The 21678-nt window shown below is 45.8% G+C and overlaps 1 protein-coding gene across 13 annotated transcripts in view; it reads left to right on the top strand.

Moving 5' to 3' along the window:
* Positions 1 to 21678, top strand: part of FHOD3 (formin homology 2 domain containing 3) — a 456486-nt gene that overhangs the window by 266309 nt on the left and 168499 nt on the right. For all 13 annotated transcript variants that reach the window (XM_032859586.1, XM_032859585.1, XM_032859591.1 and 10 more), the window contains exons 6-7: positions 2841 to 2935; positions 16564 to 16675. In XM_032859586.1, the coding sequence (XP_032715477.1) occupies positions 2841 to 2935; positions 16564 to 16675 (207 nt within the window). The remainder of the gene's footprint in view (positions 1 to 2840; positions 2936 to 16563; positions 16676 to 21678) is intronic.

The raw sequence follows: 21678 nt of genomic DNA, 5'->3' as shown, positions 1-21678 counted from the left end.
GATTGATAGGCTAGGAAAAAGTTCTGAAAACCGAGAAGAACTCCTAACACTTTATATTACACAGTCTAATTTTGTTTCTTTTGTATATTTATTTACTTTTCTATTATAGACATAATTGATGCCTATGATGGAAAAAAATATTCAAATAATAGATACCCAATCGTTTACTATTTCATGTGTTTTCCTTCCTTTCGATTCATGAAGATTTGCGTGTTTCATTGCAGAATGTCATGTTTATAATTCTCTACTTTTTAATTATCAGAAACATTTTATGGGTTAGGACATAACATGTAGTCATTTACCAAAGCTGAGTTCTAGAACTTTGATAGGTATTTAGGTCCTAGTTAATCTTAATATTACAGGTGACACTTTAGTGAGTATCTTTGCTGCTGCTTCATTTTTCCCCCCTTAGGGTTATTTCCTTAGGACAGATTCCTGAAATTATCATGACAGGGAAGAGCTCCGAGAAGACTGTCAGGCTCCCAACACTAACATAAAGGCGCCTGCCCACCCTGGTTGCAGGTGGGCTCCCCCCTTGGTATCACTGGCGTTTTTAGAGTACATTCCTGTACTATTCAGAGCCTTGTTATTGTTTTTGTTTTTTTCTGTCAAGTGGGGGTAAAAATACCCACTGCAGAGGGCTATTGTATTAATAATGTATATAAAATACCCCCTCCCCAAATGTGGCACACAGTGGGCATTAAATAAATGGAAAAAAATTTAAAACAATTACAGCACTAAGTAGCCTTGTTATAGGATTTGTATCAGTTTCTTTCCACCAATAATGTGTGAAGTTACTTGTTTAACTCCCTAGCATTTGATACCTAGTTATTTCTTTAAAAAATACTTTTGCTGAGGGGCGCTTGGGTTGGCTCAGTTGTTAAGCGTCTGCCTTCAGCTCAGGTCATGATCCCAGAACCTGGGATCAAGCCCCTGCATCGGGCTTCCTGCTAAGTGGGAAGCCTGCTTCTCCCTCTCCCCCTCCCCCAACTTGTGTTCCCTCTCTTGCTGTCTCTTTCTCTGTCAAATAAATAAATAAAATCTTTAAGAAAAAATACTTTCGGTGATTTAACTGAAAATGCTATCTCATTGTTTTAATTTTTTTATTACAGTGATGATGGACAAATTTGTGTATTATTGTAAACTAGCTTGTCATCTCTTATGAAATGCTTTTGACTTTTTCTCTTGGCATTTAGTATTTTCTTATCAATGTATAAATTATTTATATAATAAATTATTTAAACCTTTATCCTATTTGCTCTCCTATGTCCGTTATCTATAATATCTTTACATTAAACTTGGTTTTCATTATACGTTCCACCTTTCTTATGAAGATGGGAAAGTGGTTATGATTGTGATCTCTTCCTTGTAAATTCTGTAGATGAGTTTTTAACCGGGTCTACATTTTTTGCAAATGATGACAATAGTATGTATTCATTTCCAACCATCCTGCCTTCCTTTAATTTTTATGTCTTTTAAATTTGCTTGAAATTCTGTAACAAATAATCATGGGAATTAGTGGGTGGCATCTTTTACTTTTCCTGATTTTAATAGGACTACCTCCAGTGTTTCACCATGAAATAGAATATGAATCTGCTATTTTCACTCAAAAATGCAATTTTTGTGTGTGTCAAGAAAATGCTCGATATTTTAAAATTTTGAGTTTTTCATATTTAAGGGCATCATTTTTCTCAATGATTATGTGGTTTTGTTTGATCTTTTGTTGGCTAGGATAACAAGTATTTTTTAACATCACATATTTCTATGCTTGGAGTTAGTGTCTACTCACTATTTTGTGTTTTATTATTTTCATTCGGCCCCATTTTCTTATGACCTACGTATCAATGTGTATGTGCATGAGTGTATATAATAAAAGAATGAAAGAAGAGAGATCCATATATTAAGAATGATTATCCTTAAATTATGGGATTATGAGTTATTTTCACTCCTCTGTGTTTACCAATTTTCTGCAATGAGATGTCCTATGTGACCAGGAACCAAAGTGTTGCCTAAAAATGTCAATCCTGTGCCAATTATTTATGGGTGAAAGAAGATTTGGGAGGTCACACATGATTTAAGGATCTATTCAGCATATGTGACTTCTGTTTGTCCATTGTCTAGAATCCAAATGGTTTTTTTATATTAAGGGAACTGAAAAATTAGAATTAATAATCTTTTTTAAAAAGGTAGTAACATGACCTGTATTTTCTTTCTGGTGAATAAAGGTAATATATAATGACTATCATTTGCTTAAGTAGGAATCTGGGACTTGGTGTCTGACAAATGCTTTTTCTCATGCTTTCTGACATTTCTTTTTTTAAATCTGAAAAGTCTTTTAAAGGAATTGCAAATAATAAAACACATATTTATCTCTTCCCTAAAGGATTAAAATTGTATGAGCTCGGGATGGTCCCATAGCATCTGAGGCCTTCCAGGTTGCTTTTTAAAAACTTGATTTTTCCTCTTGGTCCCAGTGGGAGGCCACAACCCAGACACCATCCGAGGGATAGGGTTGCCCTGTCTGGGACTGCACACAGATATAGAAACATACAAACATGCATTTATACATCAAGACACACAGAGACAACAATCACTAGATTTCGTACCTTAATTGCATCTTCCAGACACTAGGAATAGCCTTTGCTTCCACTGCTATGGTCAACACTTTCTCTCTGAGATGAGATTTAGCTAATCTCGGAGCTCAGGAAATCTATCAGATTTGGTTCGTGCTACACTGTGTGCTTATCATATGAAGATCTCCACTGACATTGTGTTCACTGAAGATTACACGTACATGTAAAACCATAATGTCTCCTCCTTTTTTCTCTTCTCTTCTGTAGCTTTGGGCCAGATTATGTTGTATGTGGATGGGATGAATGGAGTAATAACCCACAATGAAACCATTCAGTGGCTGTACACTCTCATTGGGTCAAAGGTAAGAGAAGGTTATAGTTGAACATTTTATTCAGTTTGCATGTCATACACCTTTCTTTTTACTCCCCTCTCTGGGATGGTTTTGCTAAAGAAATTCTGTTCCACTTGGTTCCAAGCCTGTACCAGTACAACTGAGGACTACTATTTTATAGGTATAAAAACACTCAAGTTGCAAAAACCTTTTGAATTTTTTAACGCATTTTATGTTTTTTTTTCTTTTAAGCTTTAATCGGATGCTTCTGGCACCTCTGTTTCTTAATGCTTAATTAAAAGACTGTATCATAGATACAGGATCAATCTTAGCTGCTCTGTTTCATCTACATGTATGTTCAGTGACTTAAGGACACATTTTTGTGTGTACATATGTGTATGCCTGTTCCTGTATGTAGTTAAAGGAATGTGAGGCTGCCTTTCAACTCTACGATCCGTTAGAAAAGTAATTGACATTGAGTGAAGGTTGACCAGGCGCAATGGAAGGGGCTTTATGAGTATTATCTCCTTTAACCCACCTAGGACTGTGATAAGATAAATAACGTTACCCCATCTCAGCTGAGAAAGTAGTGCTTAGCTGGGACAACCCTGTCATTTCCCCCATGGATCTCAGCATATGGGGACTTTTTCCAGGCATGATGTGGCCTGAGGCCCACACGCTCTGGAACTATTCCACTAAGGAAACCTACCCTTCACTTGGGGCATACTGGAAGTGGGGCAAGTCTCCGGTGTGGTCATCCCTGGGTCTACCCGTGGGGCCGTGGGAGACCCATTTGGAGGGGGGATTGAGGAGTGAGAAGGGATCCTGTTCTGAGCAGGTGCAAATGAACCCAGGCTGGAGTGTGGTCAGATCTGGGGTGAGGGCGGGTGGGGCATCGCGGAGGAGATCCATGTGAGTGTGGTGGGCAACATGGTCAGGCAGAGCAGCATCTAGAAGGCCTGGATGGAGGCTTGAACCTGATTTACACAGGTCACAGAATCAACAGAACGTTCTGGGGGTCTCTGGAGAGCACGGGGGCAGCCCAGACTGTTCCCCATTCCCATACTTGCTCTCACACCCACTTTGGCAAACCTGTCAGGGCTGGTGTTCACTAGCCTCTAGCTCCTGGTGGCGAGTCCCATCCCTTAGCCCGACCTCTCCCATTACCTGCTTCCCAAAGACTCTGCTCAGGAGTGCTTGCTCAGCCCAGATTTGACTTTGAGAATGGATCCTGTTCGGGGTTTATGTTCCCTACAGACTTCCAGAGTCCTGGTGATGGCGCCTTTGTAGAGTGGGGAGGGCCTTTTCTCTGTGTGTGGCTCTGATACGCGGGACTGCTTAGATCCCAGATCCGTGGTTGACACTTAACATCTCCCTCTCAGTTTTCCTTTTCCTCATATTACTGTTGATAGATCTCCCCATCTCGTTTCATAATAGAAATAGCATAGTTTCTCTCAGAAGACTGGCGAACTTTCTCTCTCTCTGGCTTTGTTTTCTATGGAAAATAGAAATGACTCTATGTACACCCTGCTGTGGGAGACCTTAGATGCTGAATGAAATGCCAGCTTTGCCTGGTTGATTTAGTCAGGCTGAGGGAAGATTTATATCTTTTCTCTTATTTCAGTGTTTTCTGTTCTTTCCTCATGCTGGGAGCCTTCCCCAACATTCATGTTCTTTTGGAAGCTGCTCCCTTCCCAAGGCTCTCTGGTTGGTTTTGAAGACCCCACAGTCTAGGGAGATAGAAGAGGATTCTGCAGTAGAAATGGACTTTTGGTACATGTGGTAGACAAATCTTTGGTGGCGCCTGGGTGGCCCAGTCGGTTGAACATCTGACTCTAGATTTCGGCGCCGGTCATGATCTTGTGTTGGTGAGATCAAAGCCCGAGTTCGGCTCTGCACTGGGTATGGAGACTGCTTAGGATTCTCTCTCCCATTCCTGTTACCCCTCCCCTCCCTCCAGAAAAAGAAATCTTTGTAGCTTTATTACAACTGCGATAAAACACCAATAGCCAGCCCTATTTCTAAAGGGAAATAAAACCTAACATACTTAAAGTAGGAAATGTGAGAGCCTTTTAGCTCATCAGCAAGAAGGGGCCTAGAGTAAAGGCAAAATCTAGGTGATGGGACTGGAGGAAAGAAGGGAGCACACAGAGAGTAAGGTACCAAGAAAGAGGGGGAGATGGAGAAAAGTGAGAGGAGAGATCCCAGGGCAGGACAAGAAAAAGAGAAGAGAAAAAGGAAACAGGCCAAACAGAAATCATTTCTCTGCAGTAGATGAGAGGAGGGCTCAGAGTGTAATGTGTTTCAACACCATCATGTTGATGTTTCTTGGGAATTGAAAGGATACCACCTAGGGTGCCTGGGTGGCTCAGGCAATTAAGCCTCTGCCTTCAGCTCAGGTCATGATCCCAGGGTCCTGGGATCGAGCCCCGCACCGGGCTCTCTGTTCAGTGGGGAGTCTGCCTCTCCCTCTCTCTCTGCCCCTCACCCTTGTTCATGCGTGTGCTCTCTCTCTTTCTCTCTGTCAAATAAATAATAAATCTTAAAAAAAAAAAAAAAGGAGTACCTCCTTATTGCCTTTCTAAATAACGTGGAGAAATCATAAAATTAAAAGTCTTCAAGAATGAGTGGGGGCGCCTGGGTGGCTCAGTGGGTTAAGAATGAGCGTGTAGAAATTCTGCCTCCCCAGCCTCCTTTTCCTGTCCAGCACACATATATTTGTGACTCTGGGCATCTCTCCCTGGGGTCTCTGTCTAGGGTGGAGTGATCTCTTCCTTCCTAGCTGTGGATTCAGTGCTGGTTTTTTCTCCATCTTTCATTTCCCAAAGGAGGGTCCCTAATAGTCTCTGGTTTCCTGATCCGGGCACTGTGAAGACGAGAAAATAGAGCCAATGATCAGCCTGAGCCTCAGAGCTTACCGTGTTGTGAGAGAGGGAACTGTGGAGGACACCTGCTGCCGGTGTCCACTTACTGGGATGTCAGATGAAAGTGTTGCTCTGTTCCCCAGGGTGTGCTCGGTTCCGGGCCAGTGGCTGAAAGTCAACAGTGGCAGCAGTCATTAAACTGACATTTGCTATAATTCTCATGATATCACGTCTTATTTGCAAAACAGTGGTGGTGTCCCCTGACATTCCCCCCAACCCCCATGCCTGGGTAGCGAGGAATCTTCAAGAAGCGTGGCTGTACCGACCTGAAACCCTTAGGTCTTGAGAAGGAAGCCTCTATCCCCTCCTTACACATAGACTTTCCCCCATTCACATTAAGAAATTAGGAAAGCCAGAGGCCCTAGGGATTTCTTTTGACTAAGAATCTGATTTCTCAGAACCCAGAAGGTTTGCCTTAAGATCCTGTTCTTTTGCCTTAAACAGGGACAGAGCTGATGCATGAAATCTTGGGTTAGAGAAACTTTGTCATTCTGTTTTCATAATTCTTCATTTTCCTTCCATGAAAGGCAACAAGATGTGATTTTGCAGCCTGCCAGGGGCTCATTGTGCAATGCATATTTGCAGATATTTGAGACTCCTAGCCAGAGGAGAAAATGAGGCAATTGCAGCCAAATAATCACTTTTTTAAAAGAAAGGGGAAAAAAAGTGTTTTCAATAAAGTGTTTCATTATATTTACAGAGGCCCATCTTTATGCTCCCCAGTCAGAGGTAAGAAGCCCATGTCCATCTCAATACTACTCACCCAGCATGGGTTTTTTTCCTCTTCATACATCTGGAAGTCTAATTAATTGGGGTGAAATGATTCGGCTTGTACAGCCTGGCCTTCTGTCACTCCAACACAGAAAGTCTGTCTCTCTCTCTGGATTCCCTTCTGGCCCATCGGGGAGGCCCCAGGGCCCCCCACCTCCCGTGAGTTCTCCAGGGATGCCTCCAGATGCCGTCATGGAATCTGCACTCTGGACAACTGTCCACCTTGGCTCACCCCGCTGTCTCCATTTTTCTGTCCGTGCTGTAGAATCTAATTTTTCTCAGGGGGCCGATCACCGATCTCTGGGCCTCTTTTGTCCTGGGTGGAGACAGGCATGCTTGCACACTATCAGAATCGTGAGATGGTGACACCTGGTCACAAGTTGCTATGGAAACAGAATAATGGAAATATGGGGACATTTTTTGGAAAAGCCTCCTAGGTTTGGGTTTCTCTTTATGGATGCATGAAAGTGGGAATCGAAGATAGGGTCACAGTTTTGAGTGTGGGCAGCCAGGAATCTGGTATGGGCTCTGGAGAGAAGAGAGAAGTTGGATATTGGGATTCATTGGCAGGAAGGCTTTGACACACTGGTTTTGAGGTGAAGGTCATGTCCACAAGGAGGGCTGAGACAGTACCTCCATGGTACCCGTTGCTCCACGAAGAGGAGAGGAGATGCAGAGAGCCCTGTGGTCTCAGGTCATTGGCATGCCATTGCTGTATGATTCATGCAGATGCCCCCCATGGGAGTGAGATCGGAAGCTCTCTCTGAGTTACACAGTATCAGACAGAACCCTGGCCTTGGAGAGATGGCAAAGTCCAGTTAAAGACATGATATTCACCAGCCTCCTTCCTGATCCTTCTAGAGGCAGAGGGAGCGCCATTGCTGGGCCCTGGAATGGGTGGGAAGCCTTCCTTCCTGGGACCTGCGTCCACCTTTCTGATATTAATCAAACACTATGCACTACTGTTGGGAGCAACACACCCTCAGTTCCCTCTAGAAGCTCTTTGAGCATTGAAAGGCCATTATCATGTCATCCTGTCCAAGCTAAGCTTGTTGGTTTCCGCAGATAGTCCTTGACAACATAATTTGCAATTCCTCAGAACACTGGATACAGCATCCTTCTTCCACAGATCTCACTTTTGATTCATGAGGCTTTCCGCAACAGCCCTGGGTGCTGCCTCACATTAGACTGATAATGCCCTAAACCTCCCAGGGGTTTTGTTTTTGTTTTTCTTACACATCCTTATTTGCTAGTTTCTTTCATTCTGCATCTCTGTTATTTCCACCTAAATGCAGGCCTTTGTGTTTGTTCCTGTTGATATCAGGGCAGAGTTCCGGCCTCAAGATTATTTTGCGTTTTCCTTTGGCCATTTATTACGTAAACTGTTAATTCTAGTTTTATTTAACATACATTTAATAAGCAGAGCTTATTTGTCATTCACCAAAATTTCTATATAGGCAAGGAATGCATAAGCTTGCAGGTTGACACTTTTCAGTCATTTTAGGGCCATTTTGGTGCAGTTAGTGGAAGGCACCAGACTCTGATCATCCAGCTTCATTTCTTCATGGAGTTCTAAGGCCAAAGTCAAGGTGGGCTACATCTGCAGGTAAGTGCAGATCTCTGAGACCAGATACACCTGTGTGATTCTTTGGGTGGATTGTTTTTTCATCTATAGAATAGGGATAATAATCTGTAAAATGGGGAAGGAAATAATAGTGAAGAATATGTAAACCATTGATTACTGGTGTCTGCACACAAGTGCCCTGTGTTGTGAGCTAACCTCTCTCTCCTCACAAGTCCTACCAATTTCCTGTTTCAAAAACGGAGGTAGGCTCGGCTTGCCAAAACCTGCTCACCTGGAAACTGCTGGTCCCAGGATTTCCTTCTTTTTTCTAAGTGCTTATAAGACATTCATCCAGAAAGCCTTCGGAGCACATTGCCAGGGATGAATACAGGGCTTAATAAAGCGTGGGATATCAATTTTCTACTTCATTGGTAATCCATTTTCTGAAAATTGGGACTTTGCCTTGTTTGAGGTGTCTGCATTGTAAAATCTCAGGACGGCAAATATTCTGCTCACTTCTTTGCACCATGAGGATCATGTTCATTAACACGTTCAAATGTAAAAACTGAAATAGAGTTGCCATGTTGAGAAGTCATTATCTGGATTCCTGTTCTCACTCTAGGGGAACATCCGACGTACCAGTGTTTGAGGTATAGAATTTTCCAAGGTTTTGAGTCTCTGCATCTTTGGATCTGCACATGAGGAAATGAGGATTGTGCGCCTTCGTTAGAAACATTTTACCTTCAGAAGGATGCTAGTTAAGATGTCCTTGCATCTGGCTTCTGTCCAGGAAGAGGAAGTTTTAGGCTCTTAAAATATTGCCTGTGATTGACAGAAAAATATGCTTTGCATGGCTAAAATTGATTCTCTCTCTTTTCCTCTGTTGCATTTTGGGCCATTTCTGTTGACTTAATCAAGTTAACCGATTCTTTGCTCAGCTGTGCGAGTCTTCTGGATGAACTTGGGAAATACATTCTTCATCTCTTTTACAGTGCTTTTTGTTTCTAACATGTCCACCTGACCCTTTCTAGTTTCCCTCCCCTGAAATTTCTCATCTGTTCATGCACCTTGTCCGCCTTTTTCATGGGAGTTTTTAACATATTGATTGGTGTGATTTATAGAATTGCAACACTGAGTTAAATCTGGTTCTGTTGCTGGCTTAGTTTCTTGATAGCAGGGGTGGGGACTTGGGGTTTAGAACTTTCAATGATTTTGTCATGATCAAACGAGTAATAGTCTCGGGGCACCTGGGTGGCTCAGATGATTGGGCATCTGCTTTCGGCTCGGGTCATGGTCCTGGGGTCCAGGGATCAAGCCCCGCATTGGTCTATCTGCTCGGCGGGGGGTCTGCTTCTCCCTCTCTCTCCCCGCTCTCTGCCCTGTTTGTGCTCTTTCACTCTCTCTGTCAAATAAAGTCTTAAAAAAAAATTACCCTCTTTAAAAAAAATAGTGATATTCTCTTCGTATAAAACTTTAGAAATACAAAAAAATGTCAAAATCACCTGAAATACTTCTCTGCAGATTTATGTGATCACTTGGATGCCCCGTCTGAAGATAATCTCAGTGGAGAAAAAAAAAAAAAAAGAGAAAGTTTCACTCGACATTATTTCAGGAAGATGTCGCGGGGAGAGACCAGAGATTCGAACCAGACCTTATAGGAGCCAGGATGCTGAGGGGACCCTATGGACCCGGACGGGTCTCCAGACACAGGGCTGGACAGGAGCTCATTCAGTCCACTCTGAGATGATCCACTGCAGGGAGCTGATTTGTGGTAGGAACCGTAACTCTCAAGCAGCTTGTTGATAAACCAGGATAGTAGCTTACTAGTTGACCTAGGCAAGATCCCCATGAAACCGGAGCAGGGGGTGGGACTGTGACCCTTCTGCCCTGATAGGACCTTGGGTTGAGGACTAGCTGCTGTGTTTGGGCAACTGAAGAGGTTAGAAACGGGTGGTTCTAATAAGGATATTTGGGACGATGCAGAAACTCCAGGGGAGCCTGCGCACGGTTCCTCAGCACAGAGCGCTCTAGGGGAGCTGGATGGCAGGGGAACCCGATGAAGCATAGGCTTCTGGGAGCCGGCCTGGGAGTAGCTCTGCAGGCTCAGGGGTGCTTCATGGCACTGCTCAGCCAGCTCCCACCTGCCAGGGCGCACCTACCAGCCCTCCTCCACCCACCCTAAGCTGTCAGACTCTCACAAATTCACCCGCACCATTCCTTAGGCTTAGTTGTCCTCTGTCAGGTTTCCAGGGCTGATGATTCCTTTAGGAGAGTTCTTTAACCTTGAATCTAGCTCATAAGAACATATTTGTCTCATTTCCCCAAGGCTTAAGTTTTTACACCACAGGGAAAGATGGGGTTTCTTCTAGTACAGTGGAACGAATTCAATTGGCCTTTGTGTTTTCCTTTGAGTTTCTTCAGAAATGAGTCGTGGGACACGTTGGGTAACCTTCTAGAACACGGGACTTTGCATCTGAGAATGGGGATGTCACTAACTGGACAAGGACCCAACCTTGCTGATTTCTCACCTTCATATTGTAAATATTACCAGCATGTTCTCCAAGGTAGTGGCTAAGTGCAGAGGTTTTTCATATTCCTTTGTTCAAAATAACAGAGTGGATCTGTCTTAGCTGTTAGCAACAAACTCCTCATAATTACATGGAGGGTCCTAAAGGAAAGTTAACAAAGTGGGTATTTTCTGGCCTGACCACTTTAATCCATACCTCCTGCTAAACCCCAGAATTTTATCTCAATAGAAAATATTCATTTGTAACATTTTACATTATTATGATATTTAAGCATTACCAAAAACTCTGCTGTATGTTCCATCCTGCAAGATGTCCTCTCCACTAACTAGTAAACGCTTGAGGGCTTCCCAGACTCACACTTGGCTACTACCTGAATCACAAATGTAGTTTGGTTCCCTTTCTGCAAATTCTGTCAGGTCATAAGCAGGTCGGCCATCAGGCCCTGAGGCCACAGCACATGGCTTTGGGGCAGGTGACTTACGGTCCTGGCAGATGTGCCAAACTTGGTCTTTGTGCTCCTCTCCCCATCCCCTACACCAGATACCTGCAAAGCCACAGCCCAGAGTTCTGTACTCATGTCATCTGTTGGGCCCACACTTGAATTCTGACCAGACCTATCTCATTTTGCAGACAGTATCTTCAAAGGGGATAGATTCAGGGTCTGAGGCATCTGTTAGACTGTTTGATAAGCAGTTACAAATGCTTCAGGGCCTGTTCTGAGCTGCCAGCTCAGGAATTCTGAGCTTAAGGATATGTCATTGGAATAAAAAATTTAAACGAGAAGGTCTTAAAAGTAAGTGTCTTTAGTCACTTGGCTCTTAGCTGTTGTTAAAATACTCAGTATATTCTTAGTTCTGGTAAGCTGGTGAACAGTGTGGCAAAGCCTTATGTCAGCTACCTTACCAATTTCTAATTCAGCTTTAATAACCAGCATCCACTTCTAGAGCATATATTTATACATTTTAGTGGAAAATGAAACAAATAGAATGAAGCATGTTTTTCTAACTTCCTTTGTAATTTAAATCCTGAGGTTTAGAAATTGTTTTCTTTTTATGCTTGTTGAATTTTTAGAAGAAGAGTAGGAATTCGGAGATTTTTTTTGGAATACTTTTATTTCTTCTTAAGAAGCAGCATATTTGACCTTCTAAGTATAGTTCCTGTGTTTCTCTAAGTACAATAAAACATGAAGGGAGTTCCAGTTTGCTCTAATGTGCAAGATTATTCAGAAACTGGCTTTTATTCCTTTTCCATACATCTGATAGTTACATTTTATCTAAAACCCAGATACCCGGTTCTGTACCAGCCCAGGCCACACTCTTACTGTGGGTTGGCCCAGAAAATTTAAAAAAATAAAATAAAAAAGGCAGAGTGCTATGTTGACGGTATCTTGCGTCCCCTCCCTCGGGCTCAGCCTTCCTGGCACGGAGGCGACATCAAATCCCTACGCTGTTTATGGAATCTGGAGGCTCAGTCCCCGGACTGAGGCTTGACCAGACAAATATTACATCCTTTGGTCAAAAGCATCTCTGTTCCTCTGAAGACTCATGGCCTCTCTGAGTAAGATCGGAGTACAAAATGATAGCTGCAACCGAAAGGAAAACCTAGCCCAGTGGCCCCCAAAGTGTGCTAAATACTTGAGAGAAACACAATTCGCAGCTGGCTGCGCGTTCTTGCCCTGCCCTCATAACAAAGGGGTTGTCTCGGAGTCCCGTTAAATACTGTGATTTAGCTACATGTTTTAGAGCAATATAAAGCATAATTTATTATAATGGACTAGTGTTAAAATAGAATACTAGTATTCCCTAGAATGTAATTACATGTAAGGCACGGAACGTGTGGCTCCAAGGCCGAATCTGGACCCTGCATGTTTCCTCTAGCCTGCAAGAAGTGGGATTATCTGTGGGAACGCAGACCCGAGGGCCGTCACTCGGGCTTTTCTCTCCCATGGGAGCCCACAGGCAGCTGGATCAGCTCCACGCCAGTTCTGCTGACGCTCCCTGCCCACTGTCAGGGCTGTCTTCTGGCAAGTGCTCTCTGTCCTCAGCAGCCTGGTTCTGAGGACTTCTCGTACAGAGAATGCTAGTTGTGGTGTGTGGAGGTACGCTCAGTGCTGTCTTGGCAGCTAGACGACCATCTCCGTGAAGCCAGCGCCACAGCTTTGTTAGCCCCTCATAGAGCCCTGCTGGGTGCTGGCCGTCTGGAAAGCACTCGAAGTTGTTGAAAGCAGCAGCATGGCCTCTTGGGATGGGAGGGACCTTAAAAGGGGTCAGCCATTCTACCACCATCCAGGTTCTGAATTTCTTCTGCAGTGTCCTTAGCAGGTGGCCACTCAGAGCCCTCCACATGGGAGTGATTTGCCCACTTGGCCTTGCACCGCTGCTTCTGAGACTGACTCCTTTTTGCCCTGTACTCCTTGAACTGTTTTATGACTGGTCACTCTCTGTTCTCATGTGATCTATGTACCTTCAGAACGAGAATCGATTCCTACTGACTTTGCTTCGGTGCAGACAGATGGGCCTGTGTTGGAGCCTGTAAGTCATGGCAGTAAAACCTGTCATTAGAACATGAGGGAGCACCGGGCAGAGCTGAAAACCTAACAGTTCACCTTGGAGGGACAGTGCCTTGTCCCTTGGAGGAGCCTTCAGTGGCTGAGCCGGGCTGTGGGGTGTGTGCTGGCCCCTGGGCAGCTTGCCCCCACCTTCCTCATTTGTGGTCCTTCCTCTTGCTGCCATGCGGGCCCTGCCTCTCTGGTCTATCACTGTCCTGTGGTTTGTCCCTTCCCAGTGGACACAGGCTGGCAACGTCCTTCGCCATTCCTATTAGAATGGGTCTCAGATCAGCACGACGGCTCCAAATGTGGATTTTTAAGAGCTTTGCGATGAGCAGCGTGTTTGGACTTGGAGGAATGGGTGTGTGGCCTCCGCTGTGGCTGTTCCAAGGCTCTGGAGGGTTTTGACTGCATTCCAGATACTTGTGGGCATCAAATTAAATGATTTCTGGATAAATAAGGGTTGATGTAGAAACCTTTTTAAAGTAATGTGCTTTTATTACTTTCAAGTCTCTACAGTAATGCTAATAAGGTATTTCTGGGGAGGAGTCCTGCTGGACATATTTGGTGATTAGTTAGGACATGCTTGCAATTAGTACCATGCATTTCCATAAATTCACGTTCTGCTCTTTTTTCTAAAGTAGCTTAACTATCCAACATGTTTGTTAATTTCAGATAGTAAGGCTTCCAAACACACATAAATGTAAACTTAGACTCGATAGAAGCCTAAAATCATGAAGCAGAAGAGTTTGGGATTTTTTTTTTTTTAATAAAAATACAATGCCAAAGTGCTCCAAACAGAACCTCTACAGCAAAGGAGAAGCAGACATGAATAGACATGTTGAGACCAATAGAAAAAGACTTTGCTGGAAAACAGCAAATCCCTGGGACTGTGTTGCCTAAGATCTTGTGACCACAGAGATGCTCAGAAAGAACCTTGAGAAGAGGGGCGCCAGGGGGGCCCCCCGCTGAGACCAGCTCAGGGGAGGAGTGGGGTGGGCACCAGCCAGGATCTTGCCCAGGAAGGCACTGAGCAGGCTTAATGTACTTCGTAATAGTCTGCCCACGGAGGATGTTGCCCGGGCTTGCTAGGTTGTTTTATTTACTTGAAGAACTGTCTACGTCTCTAAACATACAAAGATAGAACAGTTCATTATGGCCTGCCTTCCTCCTCTACCCCCAACCTTGTGGGCGAAAAAAATACTCTGGAATTCAGTCTGTTTCTAGTTTGGGAGCAGAGGACTGAATGCGGGGCTCAAGTTGTGCAGGTAAAAACCCTCTAAAGAGCTTAAAGCCCTCTAAAGAATTCTGTTTTCAGGGTGGTAAGCACGGAAGCCCAAGGCGCTCCTTGTCCTCAGTACGATTGTGGAGGGAACCTGGTGAGAAAAGTGCAGGGTAACCCGCCATGACCACTCAGTGTGTAGCGGGACCTGGCGCTGACACGGGGAGTGGAGGGAACGGGCTGTAATGGCAGGTGGGATGGAATGAGCACATGGGGGATCAAGGGTTCTCTTCTGGCTGCCTGAATTTGAGGTGCTTGTTAGCATATGAGTAGCGATGTCAAGGGTCATGTGGGTGTCAGAGCCCAGGAGCTTGGTCAGGCCTTTGAGTCATAGAGAGAATTTAAACCCAAGAGACTGGTTGGACACACCTAGATTAGGAGAATATATGGAAAGAGAAGGAAAAAATGCAGGAGTGAATGCTAAGGCCTTATCCCACCTAAAGGTCGAATACCCTGGAAGGAGCCAGCAAAGAAGTGGCCCCTCGGGTCGGAGACTGGGTTCGGCCATGGTGACAGGAAACTGTTCTTGGAGGGAGCAGTTGTGTCCTGTGCTGTTGGGAGCTGCAGTGAGCAGAGAAGCAGCCATTGGATTTGACAACATGGAGGCCATTGGCAACCCTACGAGGAGAAATTTAATTTGCTCCATGGTGATGTAAGCTCTGTCATGTTGGGTTAAAGAGTCTGTGGGAAGTGAGGAAGAGGAGCCAGGGCGTGGGTCAATCCTTTGGAGGAGTTTTTCTGTAAAGGGGAGCTGAGAGCCAAGGCAGTGGCTGGAGAGGGATGTGGAGTCAAGGAGAAGAGAGATGACTAGGGAAGCATGCCAGAGAAGCAAGGGCAAGGGGGTCAAGTGGACGTGTTGGCATGACGTTGGGGAGATGACCTCATATGGGGGATGTTTTGATACTGTTCACTGTGGGGTGTATGATGCTCCAAGTTCCTTGTGAAATCTGCACATGTCCCTAGTGTTTTGCTGTGAGTTGTCACCTCTGGGAGGCCCTGGTCTTCCTTGGGTTGCAGATGGAGAGCCTTGAGCTGATTCTGCACAACCAAGGAGATGGAGATGAGGAGTTGTGCACTGACTGGTCACTAACTCACTCATTCATTCAGGGAGCAAATCTCACAGAGCCCACTCCATGCTAAATGAGGTTCTGGGTCCTGACATGATGCAGAATAGCACCCCCCCCCCTTCCCAAAGGTGTTACTTTATGCGGTGTGGGGCATTGCCAAGCAAATGACTAGGGTGGGATGGTAGCCCAGAGTAAGTTCCTCCTTTCTCAGATGCATAATTCAAACCCATTTCCAGGAGACAGTTGGTGGGTGAGCTCCTTTGGGAGGAGGTTCTTGGCAGGCGGGGGTCTGGGAAGGGAGACTACAGATAACGAATTGAATTGTGGCAGCATCACCTGGGGGGATGGGAAAGGGGTTGACCTAGAAAACCCCCTCCCCCAAGGCTGCCACAGGTACCCCCCAGGGCTGGCGAAGCTTCAGCTGAGAGGCTCAGGTATTTCTCTGGGTGCGTAACCTGCAGCCTGTGTGACAGGAGGCCCCTGGGCTGTGGGTGGCTCCTCACGAATGCTGTGCCCTGGGCCCAGCAGGACGGGTTCAGATTCCTGCTTCCCTCAGCTCCATGGTGTGGCTTTGGGCAAGTCCTTTACCTTGCTGTGCCTGCTTCCTTACTGGAAAAATGAGAGTTGTGATGGTTCCTACCTCACAGCTTTCTAGTCTGGATAAAACGAAGCCCCTGCCATGGGAAGGGCTACCTTGTCTGTCAAGAAACCCCAGGGTGTGAGCTCTGGAGCCAGAGGCCCTGGGTTCTAATTCTGGTTCTGTTTCCGGCCGTGGGCAGGATAGTCTGTGCCTCAGTTTCCTGATCTGTGCAATGGAGCTAATATTAATTCCTGCTCCTGATGCATCCGGCAAAGGAATCTGTGTGCCCGCAGAGAAGAGTTCCCCAGGCCAAAGCAAGCACGGGGGAGCCAGCCTACCTTCGGTTGCCTGCAGGTGTCCACAGCTGCGTGATGCTCTTCTGTTCTCTGGGCAGTTCCGGCTGGTGGTGAAGACAGCCCTGAAGCTGCTGCTCGTGTTTGTGGAGTACTCTGAGTCGAATGCGCCTCTTCTGATCCAGGCTGTCTCTGCTGTGGACACCAAAAGGGGTAAGTATCACACCCACTGTTCCATCAAGGTGGGCATGTCTGCTGGAGGCGGGCTCCCGTTTTTAACATGTTCGAAACAGGATTGAGAATGAACAGAATTCCCTTTGTGCGGACTCCCTGCTATTGGGAATGTATTTTTTAGATTGTAAGCACACGGCGATCAGGGATGGAACATGGTTTAACAGTGCAAAGAAAAGCATTTGTGGGCTTACCTAGGTCAGGTCAGACCCAAGCTTACATTTATGCCCTGTCCCCAGCCCCTCCACTGAACCCAGAGAACCAGCTCCTTCTCCCCTTTCCCACTTTGTCCCGGTCGCTGTGTCTCCTTTCTCCACTCCTCTCACACAAGCTTTATCAGCTCTGACCCTTAGAAGTTCCGTGAATGTTCTCCCTTCCTTCCCTCCATCTCATACCCCCTACTGGGGGCCCTCTCCACGGTCACCTGGCATCCCTCACCTCTGCGATCAGCAGATTCTTCTAAAACACTAATTTGGTTATATTGTTTCCCTGCCAGTGGCTTCCCAATGCCTACAGAATTAGGTCCCCACCCTGCAACTGATCCTTAACCATTCAGCCCCTGTCCATCTGCCACCCCCACACCCCACCTGGCCTGAATGGCCCCTACCCTAGCATGGGTCAGTCACTCAGACCCCCATATGATCCCTTCTCTGCTCTATTGTTGTCACTGATGCTTCCCATGAGTGTGCGCCCTGCTGGAGGGAGGCCAGATCTTTGGTTCTCCTCTTGGGGTCCCAGCACTTAGCTGGCCCACGGCAGGCAGGCCTTCCATACAGGCCTTTGGATTTGGCTTAGTGTGTAACCTGCTGTGGGCCCTAGAATATTGTGAAGCCTGAAGCTAAAAGGTTAGGAGGTTTTGGTTTTGTCCTTTTAAAAAAAAATGGGGGTTTGTTATTGCTACTGTCCTCCCCTCAAAGACACAAGAAGAACAAAAACTTGGTAACGTTTTCTTTCTTTCTATAACGGTAATACTCTCTGTAGAATAATCGGGGAAAAAGTATAAAAGAAACCATAACAAATCACCTCTAGTCTCACCAGACAGAAATAATTGTTAACACGTTGGTATATTTCCTTACAGTTTCATGTATGTGTCTCTGGGCACACACTTATGCACAAATCAGCCTACGTAAAACTGTCAAAAACAAGGGGCCTAGATAGCACTCTTTGATTCAAACCATTTGTATCTCTGACTCAGCATTGCTGAGACCTACCTTCCAGGGCTGAATCCAAAGGTGAAAGAAAGTAGCTCACTAGTTACTTCGACAGTTTGCAAATAAGCTAATGAAAGCCATCCAGGGCCATAAATTGAACTCCCATACGTTTCCCACAAATGCACCAGAAGATGTCAGCATGAGGCATGGCGGATGGCAGGCTAGAGGTAACTCCAGGCTTGTGCATGGGGAGAGGGGTGTCAGAGAACACCCCCTCATGTGTGGACAGGGGCCGTGAATCTGGAAGATGGATCTCAGACTGTGGCGGGCCTGTGTGTTTCTGCCACAGTGTGTTTCCATCTGGTGCCGCAGTTTAAATCTCTCATAGCTAAAAGCAGATTATGTGGCCAGCTGAGAATCCTTAGTGAAGTCTGTCAGTTCCTCAGACACAAACAACACAGGGTTTGTGTTTCCGGGGTCAATTAATGAGGTTTAGGGCCAAAGTGGGGTATATGGGAAGACAGTGAGGCAGACCCTTTTATTGGTCCTTGGGGGGATCATACTCCATCCCCCAACTCTGGGGGTTACATTAGGACAGTTATGGACTTCTTGTTCTCCTGTGCTAAATTTCACGTAACCCATGAACCCTTTTCATGGGGGCTGAATTTAAGGGATAAACCTTGGGGTCCTCCTTCAACTTCATTGAGTTGGGAGTTTAGAATTTCCTCTAGACTTCACATTCTATGAAAGTGTGTGTGTGTGTGTGTGTGTGTGTGTGTGTGTGTGTGTGTTTAAAGGGGCGGAGGTTGGGGAGAGGAGTGATAATCCTGGGCTTGACACCCACATCTAAGACTCCATCAATCAGCCCAGCCAGAGGCTCGCTGCTGTCTTCAGTGTCTCTCCCACGACAAAGCGATGGCCATCTTTTTTCGACTTGTTTAGGGGAAAAAAAAAAAAAAAAAAAAAGAAGCAGCAGCAGCAGCAGCAGCTAATGGATTGTTTTCTCAACTTGATGGTTTGCCTATCCAATTTCTTAATTTGTTGGCGGCTGCTGCCATCTGTCTGGTATTGAGCGCCTGCAGCTGAATAAAAATGGAAAAACTCAGACATGGCCCATCACGTGGTTCAATAGCATGTTTCTCTGTGGACATGTGTGGTCTTGGCCATAATTTTGTAATGCATACATATAACATCATCCTATTTTACTGCTAGGAAAATTGTTCCTGAGCCCCGTGATGGAATTAAACATGTCACTACGTCATGGTGCTCTGCAGAGAGCGCCGTGCCCCCCAGCTGAGTTTCCACCTGGCTGGTTTAGAAGCCGCTCTCTGTCTCCTTCTCAGCTGGGTGAAGGGCTAGACAGAGGTGCCGGGTGACTAAGGGCCAACAGAGCACATCTGTTGGTGTACAAGTTTAAATAAGCCATACGTTTCACTCCTCCAAGTGGCCTCAGATCCATTCTTCTGTGGGCTAGGGTGGGGATGGGGCGTGCTGAAGTGTAGACAGGGTTGGTTGGTTTTATTAGAAAGGACTCTTTTGGATGATGAAAACTGTCAGATTTAAATAACCAGCAAAGAAAACCAACAAGCTGGGGTTCCTCAAAAATTAGCTCCGCCTCCAGTGAATGAAGTCCAGAACAGATTTGTCTGGTTGCTTTGTAAAGACGACGCACGCTGCACGGGGGTTACCCAGAAGGGTGCGTCCTGTGCGTGTGCATGTTCGCCCTTGGCCAGGAGTGGCCAGCCGCGGAGCAGGGAGAGAAGCTGAGGCATCTAAGTCCATCATAGGGACTAATAACTATCTACAAATTAAGGAAAATGAAATATGTCCCCTTTGAGCCAGGCAGTTGGCCCGTCTGCTCAGGGGCGGGAATGGAGAAGGTGGGCCAGCGGCGCTCGTGTCTGGGGAATGGCACAGTCCCCAAGAGGCTGCTCAAACTTCTCGGTCACCTCTCTCCTGGCACCTTCTAATCTCTTTCCTATCCTAGTGGACAGGGTGTGGCAGGAGGAGACAAAAGCCATGGAGTGTGGACAGGTGTCTGTGAGAGGGCCTTGCTCTGTCCTTTTGCCATCATCAGAGACTCCCTTTCGCGGAGACTGTCCCTGTGGGGGTTGGCAGGAAACTGGTTGAGAACCGAACCCCCTGCTCCCCTGGGAAGGTGCCTTTCCCACTGACTCTCTGGATTTGCCGCTCGGATAGAGAGTGGGGCAAGTGACCAGCCTGGGGAACTGACTTTGAAATTTCAGTCCTAAGTCTCGAGACAGCACTTGGGTTGGCAAGTGTTTTGAGGGTCAACACAGCTTTTGAAGAAATTCTGTTTTCACTGGGCTGTGAAGTAATGAGATACGACATCATTCCTTTTTTTTTTTTTTTTAAGATTTTATTTATTTTTTAATTTTTAAAATTTATTTTCAGCGTAACAGTATTCATTGTTTTTGCACCACACCCCGTGCTCCATGCAATCTGTGCCCTCTCCAATACCCACCACCTGGTTCCCCCAACCTCCCACCCCCGCCCCTTCAAAACCCTCAGATTGTTTTTCAGAGTCCACAGTCTCTCATGGTTCACCTTCCCTTCCAATTTCCCTCAACTCCCTTCTCCTCTCCATCTCCCCTTGTCCTCCATGCTATTTGTTATGCTCCACAAATAAGTGAAACCATATGATAATTGACTCTCTCTGCTTGACTTATTTCACTCAGCATAATCTCTTCCAGTCCCATTTATTTATTTGACAGAGAGAGATCACAAGTAGGCGGAGAGGCAGGCAGAGAAAGAGAGAGGAGGAAGCAGGCTCCCTGCTGAGCAGAGAGCCCGATGCGGGACTCGATCCCGGGACCCTGGGATCATGACCTGAACTGAAGGCAGAGGCTTAACCCACTGAGCCACCCAGGTGCCCTATTTTTTTTTTTTTTTGAAGATTTTATTTATTTATTTATTTGACAGAGAGAGAGATCACAAGTAGACAGAGAGGCAGGCAGAGAAAGAGTGAGGTACGACATCATTCCTAAACGTGTTGATCACACATGAGTAACAGTGGAGATGAATCCAGCCACCCTGGGAGCCGTCCCGTCTCTGACTTCTGCTCGAGGATCTGTTGGTCTGTGAAGCACTCCCAGGGCAAGGTGGGAGTTAGGTGACAAAACCCAAGCTCTGCTTCCGTGGTTTTCTGTGGCAGAACCATACGTGTTAAGTGTGTTTGTCAGTTATGTAGAAAGACACAAAACATGGTGCCCTTCTGACGGAGTGTGAGACCCCCTCAAATATGAGGCATTGGGCTAAATATCTTTCTTTGGAGGGGAGCCGTCGCCACAGAGACCTGGGAGGAAAGTCAGAGGGAGAACGCATTGCATCCTCTGCCCTGTGCTTGCTTCTGGGCTGAGAGAGGGGCCCTGTCTGGGAATGTGTAGAAGCCAGCTGGGTAAGCGTGGGTGTCACCACAGCTACCCGTCACTGTGACAATAACTACCTGATATTCAAGTGCCTGTTACATAACAGACACTGCACCAAATATTTTTCGTATAAAACTCATTTATTTAATAAACATTTAAGTGCCAACGGTGTGCTTGAAACACCAGAGGAAAAAACAGGCTCTCGTGGAGCCTTTCCTCCAAGAGCTGGTGTCTGGGGAGGAGCTTGAGACCGACAGAGGTCACTGTTCAGGAAATCATCGTCTCCTAATGTACTTCATGAGCGCTGAGGCGAAAAGACAAAGTGCTTTGTCTCCCTGACAGCTTCCGAGATTCTCCAAGGTTGACACGATCACTCCTGTCCAGATGTGTTCCCTGAGCCTCTGTTCATTCCAGTTCTCTGGGGCTCAGTTTCTTTATCTGTTAT

Source organism: Lontra canadensis, unplaced genomic scaffold, assembly GCF_010015895.1.
Source record: "Lontra canadensis isolate GAN:19392208 unplaced genomic scaffold, GSC_riverotter_1.0 scaffold17, whole genome shotgun sequence".
In the NCBI taxonomy this organism is placed as follows: domain Eukaryota; kingdom Metazoa; phylum Chordata; class Mammalia; order Carnivora; family Mustelidae; genus Lontra; species Lontra canadensis.
This window is presented reverse-complemented; position numbering and strand designations above follow the sequence as displayed.